Source organism: Sinocyclocheilus anshuiensis, unplaced genomic scaffold, assembly GCF_001515605.1.
Source record: "Sinocyclocheilus anshuiensis isolate Anshui unplaced genomic scaffold, SAMN03320099.WGS_v1.1 scaffold1269, whole genome shotgun sequence".
Lineage (NCBI taxonomy): Eukaryota > Metazoa > Chordata > Actinopteri > Cypriniformes > Cyprinidae > Sinocyclocheilus > Sinocyclocheilus anshuiensis.
In genome coordinates this window covers 29,440-35,949 of record NW_015549661.1, presented here as the reverse complement: position 1 = coordinate 35,949, position 6,510 = coordinate 29,440, and the positions used below count along the sequence as shown (strand labels likewise).

The 6,510-nt window shown below is 37.2% G+C and overlaps 1 protein-coding gene across 1 annotated transcript in view; it reads right to left on the bottom strand.

Annotated features, from left to right (window-relative positions):
- Positions 1–1,245: 1,245 nt before the first annotated feature.
- Positions 1,246–6,510, bottom strand: part of lrrc63 (leucine rich repeat containing 63) — a 7,160-nt gene continuing 1,895 nt past the window's right edge. The window contains exons 4-9 of the mRNA XM_016449568.1: positions 6,318–6,478; positions 4,207–4,305; positions 3,988–4,124; positions 3,723–3,806; positions 2,353–2,592; positions 1,246–1,685 (exon numbers count right to left, since the gene is read on the bottom strand). Coding sequence (XP_016305054.1) covers positions 1,457–1,685; positions 2,353–2,592; positions 3,723–3,806; positions 3,988–4,124; positions 4,207–4,305; positions 6,318–6,478 — 950 coding nt within the window. The 3' untranslated portion in view covers positions 1,246–1,456. The remainder of the gene's footprint in view (positions 1,686–2,352; positions 2,593–3,722; positions 3,807–3,987; positions 4,125–4,206; positions 4,306–6,317; positions 6,479–6,510) is intronic.

Sequence of the window (6,510 nt, the reverse complement as noted above, 5' to 3'; positions counted from 1 at the left end):
GCCTCGATCAGATGATGAAGACACGTGAGTGAGACGCACTGAGACAGAGACGAGACGTCTGAGAATCACTGAGACTGACCCTGCTTCCCTTCTTCTTCAGGAACTTTGAGGAGTCCGAGGACGAGCTGCGGGACGAGGTGAGCGACTCCATGAGGAACCTCCTCACCACACAGGAGCAGGAGCAGGAGCAGGAGCTGGAGCTGGAGGAGCAGACGGCACAGGAAACACAGCAGGAAGTGAACCGCAGATCAGAGGAAGTGAGGGAGGAAACGCAGCCACCCGCTCATGATGAGTCTGGGAAAAACACTGCAGTGAACTGATCCTGCGTTTTTCTTTCTTTCATTCTATGTGAATATCTGTTAAACTGTAATTTATTTCTGTGATGCGCAGCTGTATTTTCAGCATCATGACTCCAGTCTTCAGTGTCACATGATCTTCAGAAATCATTCTAATATGCTGATTTGCTGCTCAAGAAACATTTCTGATTATTATCAATGTTGAAGACAGTTGTGCTGCACAATATTTTTGTGGAAAATGTGATACATTTTATTTTTCAGGATTCACAGATGAACAGAAAGTTCAGAAGAACAGCATTTATTTGAAATAGAAATCTTTTGTTACATTTACTGTCACTTTTCATCAATTTAATGCAAACTTGATTAATAAAAGTATTCATTTCTTTCCACAAACGTTTGTCAAGCGTAAAATTCAGCTTTGCATCAAGGAAGAAATTACAATAGAACTTTTTTTGTGTTATATTTTACAGCTTTTCCTGTGTTTTTGATCAAATAAATGGAGTCTTCATCAGCAGAAGAGTTTTAGCTTCATTTGTGTTAAATGTGCTCTGCAAATAGAGTTTGATGGCTTTCTTTTTGTAGTGTTTCTAGTGTTCTGCCGGATGTTCTAACAGTTTCTCATTTAAACTCCAGACGTTACTGAATGGGTTCGAGTCATTTCTTTGGAATTTATGTATTCAAGACTTTTATTTAGAGAACATGTTCATTCACGCATAAATGTTTGCTGAACATCTCCACGTGTCATTTTGACTGTTAAATGAAAATGATTAAATATGATTCTTGTTCATTTTAGTGAAAAACAGTGTGAAGACATGCTTTGATTCTTTGAAGTAGATTTTACTTTTTACAAGAAACATTTTGAATCGGACTACAATGACTGATCAAATATTTTTCAAATAATTTCAGAAACAGATGTTCTTTTCCTTTTATTTTTCTGTAAAGTTGTGGAAGATTATTGTATTGTACAAAGCACTGAATAAATTGACTTTTATTTGACTATCAAAAGAATGAAAAATCTAATAGGAAATGTTTATGAATCGTATACAGCAGTATAACGCATTTCATGTGAGCAGGACAGTATTTGGGCTTGAGAGGAAGTTCAAAACAGTCAGAATGAAGAAGTATTTTACATGATTTGTCCATTTTCCTCTGAAGGTGTTTTAAAGAAGTGTAAACGCTGCAGTTCTGCAGGAGAATAAAGTGGCTCTTGTCTGATCAGACTGCGTCTGGTTGTTGTTGGTTTGTTTCCTGAATCTGTGGAGACACGCAGGAGAACAGCAGCAGAACATGACCGGGACGGACGGAAGCCCAAACACGCCGTGAGCGGGACGAATGAGCTTGAGACCCGCGCCGAACATGGGACCCCTGCAAGCGTCACACACACCAGCACTGAAACACACATATCACACAGTGTGTTAAATACTTCACTATATCAACCCTCTTCCAGCAGCTCAGACAACAACAGTCACACTTCTGCTAACAGTGCATAGATACATAGAGAGAGTTTTGAATCCTTAAAACATGTCATTATGTAGCTGAAGTTTCTTATGATCAACATTGGCTGCATTCACACTGAAGTTCAGTACAGTGTCAGACCTCTTCTTTATATATATATATATATTATCTCATTTATTTTTAATTTTCAACATGACCTATAGACCAGGGGGGAAAAAAGAGCAAGGTTATAATTTTGGAATTTTCAGCACATAAAAAACGGAACATAAAAAAGCGCTGTCACGTGTTCAAACATGAACAGAAGAAACTCCACAGGGTTTCACACAGAGAGAGTCTTAAGGCCGTCTGAAATCACCTTTTACACCGGGCTTGAAAAACAAACGTCTTCCGATTGAATGACAAGATGCATTTCATATAGAAACAGCTGAAGCAAAGCCTTGAATTATGATCTTGTTTGTAAGAACATTAACGAGGTTCAGAGTTATTCAGTCATTTATGTGTTAAACACATCTACACTGTATCAGTGTGAACTGAACCCAGCTGAACAGCTGTGTGTGAGTGTGTGTGTGTGTGTGTGTGTGTGAGAGAGTGTGCGTGTTACCTGTTCAGGATGACCCGTGTGGCGGGCAGCAGGTGTGTGTAGCGCTGCTGTGTGTGTGTGTGTGCGAGTGTGTGTGCAGCCGTGTGCAGCAGCGTCTGAGGAGAGTTGCAGCTGTTCTCGCTCCACAGTAACACATGTGTGTAATTCCCAGACATCCTGAGCTCCGACACAGACACACGGAGCAGACCGGCGGGAAGAGCCACTAACTGATTCCCTTCAACGTTCAGAGACCTCAGAGACCTGAAGGAACACACACACAAACACACACCACACAGAATATACCATTGGAATATACCAATATCATTGGAATCACTTTCAGAGAAATTTTTCCAGCTGATAAACTATAAAAACTTCGACAGCCAATCAGAATCCACCCTGCTTTAAAGAGCTCAAGCATTCAATGTGGCAGATGACAAAACTTGCATTAATAACAGATTGTTACCTGTTTAGTTATTATGTTTATCATTATAGTTACTTGGAGTTATCATTATAGTTAATGCTATAGTTGTTGTTAAATTTATCATTATAGATATCGGTAGATATCATTACAGTTATCGCTATAGTTATTGTTTTATTTATCATTATAGTTATCGGTAGATATCGTTACAGTTATCACTATATTTATTATTTTATTTATCATTATAGTTATCGGTAGATATCGTTACAGTTATCACTATATTTATTATTTTATTTATCATTATAGTTATCGGTAGATATCGTTACAGTTATCGCTATAGTTATTGTTTTATTTATCATTATAGTATCGCTATAGTTATTGTTTTATTTATCATTATAATTATCGGTAGATATCGTTAGAGTTTTCGCTATAGTTATTGTTTTATTTATCATTATAGTTATCGGTAGATATTGTTAGAGTTATCACAACTAGTTATTGTTTTATTTATCATTATAGTTATCGGTAGATATTGTTAGAGTTATCACAACTAGTTATTGTTTTATTTCATCACTATAGTTATCGGTAGATATTATTACAGTTATCGCTATAGTCATCATTTTATTTATCATTATAGTTATTGGTTGATATTGTTAGAGTTATCACAAATAGTTATTGTTTTATTTATCATTATAGTTATCACTATATTTACTGTTATATTTATCATTATAGTTACGGTAGTTATCACTATTGCATTGCTATTGTACGGTATTGTTATAATTACTGTTATTTGATCATAGTTATTGTTATATTTATCACTATTGTTATCAGTAGATATCATTATAGTTATTGCTATAGTTATCATTATATTAAGCATTGTAGTCATTGGTTTAGGTGTGAACAGGCCTTTAGTCTGAGTGAATGATGTGGTATCACATTATTGTTAGTTAAAACTGAATGAACTCCAGAGCTTGACCTGAGGTGTCTGATGTCACTGCTGAGGGATCTGAGGAGATTATAGGACACGTCCAGATGCTGCAGACACGGAAGAGAGTACAGCCTACACACACACAAATAAATAAAAAAATCACTGTATTAAAGTTTTTTACAGTAATAATTACAGTAACAAGGACATAGTTAGAATCTTCTTTGAAAATAATTTTTTAAAATATGGATGTGTTACAGTAATGAGGATTTTGGAGGAAAACGTGTGTGTGTGTGTGTGTGTGTGTTTCTCTCACTGCTCGGGCAGCTGTGTGATCTTGCAGAAGGAGACGACCAGCGTCTGGAGCTTGTGGAGTTTGCTGATTTGAGCAGGAAGCTCCTTGATGGGGTTATTCCTCATCTTCAACACCCGCAGCTGATGAAGATCACACACCTGAGAGAGGAAGACGAGGGACCACGTCAAACAACAGCACATGATGTGCATCATGACAGAAATCACAACGACTGTAAGGAACCTCCTGAGGAACGTGTGTGAGGTGATTGAAGGACATGTTCAGATACTGGAGACGTTCAGTCAGTGACGACACGTCAGGAAGATCACAGATGAAATGAGCCTGTGGGGGAAACACACTACATTAATAATATTTCATAAAGTTATTACTATTAATAGTATGAAAATACGTATTCAAATTAGGGCTGTCAATTTAATGCGTGGAGTCTATTAGAATGCAGTTAAATGAGACTAAAATTCATGATATGAGGGCAAAAAGAAATCACCCTCTAATATTTATATCATATGATATAGTTCAGCAATATCACACCAGCAAGAGTGCTGCTTTTCCACAATATCTGCACGACTGCACTAAAATTCATGATATGAGGGCAAAAAGAAATCACCCTCTAATACTTATATCATATGATATAGTTCAGCAATATCACACCAGCAAGAGTGCTGCTTTTCCACAATATCTGCACGACTGCAAATAGGATTCATTTATACAACAGTTCAATAAACAAGAAGTTCATATTGTGTTACATTTTAGACACTATATTGTCTGTTTTGCTCAATTTCGCAAATGAAAAGAGTTCAATCAAAGCCACAGCAGAACTGTTGAGCATCTCTGATCAACACACACAGCGGTGATTCATTACTGAATGAATCCACGATTTTGAACGAATCGAGTGAGTCAATGATTCAGTGACTCATTCATTAAAGTCACTTGCTTTGTTTCAGAATGAATCAGCTGTTTGAATGAATCAGTTGAATTAATGATACAATGACTCACTCATTAAAACAGGGACTTGCCGCAATATTTCAATATTCATTTAAAAATGAACATTAATATCCAGGTTATTATCATTATTTATGCAAAGTTGAATCAAAACATTTCTTTCTACAGCTACTTTTTCAAAGCACTAAATGATCTTTTGGAGGGTGATTTCTCAGCCGAAATTGATGTGAGATTAATTTGCGATTAATTGGCACATCGTGTAATTAATTAGATTACAAATGTTAATTTGCTTGACCACTCTAATTAAAATAATTTATAAAAGTAGTAAGCCACTGGAACAAGCAACTCTGCTTCACACTGTGTCTGAGAACAGCCGTATACCGCGGTGAAATTATGGTAACAAACATCCACAAGTGGCTTAATGCTTTTACTGACAAAAAAATAGTTAGATTTATCAGTATTAATGACTAGAGTAATCAAAGATAATGCTGATTATCTAAAGTCAGTAGCTTTATGTGTGCACATACTGAGACTCATTTCTCCTGATGAACCTGAACACCAAACTGAAGTCAATAATGACCCAAGACCTCGTTATATCGAACAAAACACAATTAGAGACGTGCCCGCAAACAGTTCCTTAAACTGTGAATAAAAATAAATGAGGCAAAAGAGAAGTGCACATCCTCTTCTTCCTCTTTTAATCAGAACGTTTCATTTCCTAAGGATATAAAGCTCTTTGTGTGGATGCAGAAGATCTGAAGACATGAGAACACGAGCTTCATTCAGCGGCACAGGGGAACTCGAGTCTGATTATTAAAATCAAAAGTTGCATCTGTTAATATTATTTAATATATCTAACATTAACTAACAAAGAAAGACTTCCACTTCTAAAGCATTCATTAATGTTAGTTAATTTCAACATTTAATAATAGATTAAAATTAAAAGTTGCATCTGTCAATATTATTTTTCTTCAAATCTTCCCACATAGTGATGTAGACATGTGGGGGCGTGTTAGAACGAGGCGTTTTAGGTAGGCGTGGCTGACTCTTAACTTTTATAAAGAATATCTCTTTAGATTTGAGACTTTAGTCTTTGCAACTTTACAGATCTTCTTTATGCACCAAGAGCTTGTAACACTCCAAAGAGAAAGGAACACTTGAAATCGCATCATATGACCCCTTTAAAAGATGTTTAGATATTTGTACTGGAAGGACATCATGACTGCAACGTTTAGTTTCCAGTACAGAATCTCATTTACTTTCAGTAGGTTTAGGGTCTGATGGACTCACACACACACACACGCACACGCACACGCACACGCTCACGCTCACACACACACACACACACTCACACACACTCACACACTCACACACACTCACACACACACACACACCTTGAAGCTGAGTCTGGTTCCTCCTCGCGTGACGCAGTCGAGGACGGCGAGTTCAGACGCACTGATGACGTCCTGCTCTCCCGCGCGGCGGAACGGGGATCGAGAGCGACGGGAATTCTGGAAGTGTTTGCTGGTCACAGCGTTCAGAAGAACTTCATGAGCTGCAGAAGAACCAGAGACTTTATGAACCGCT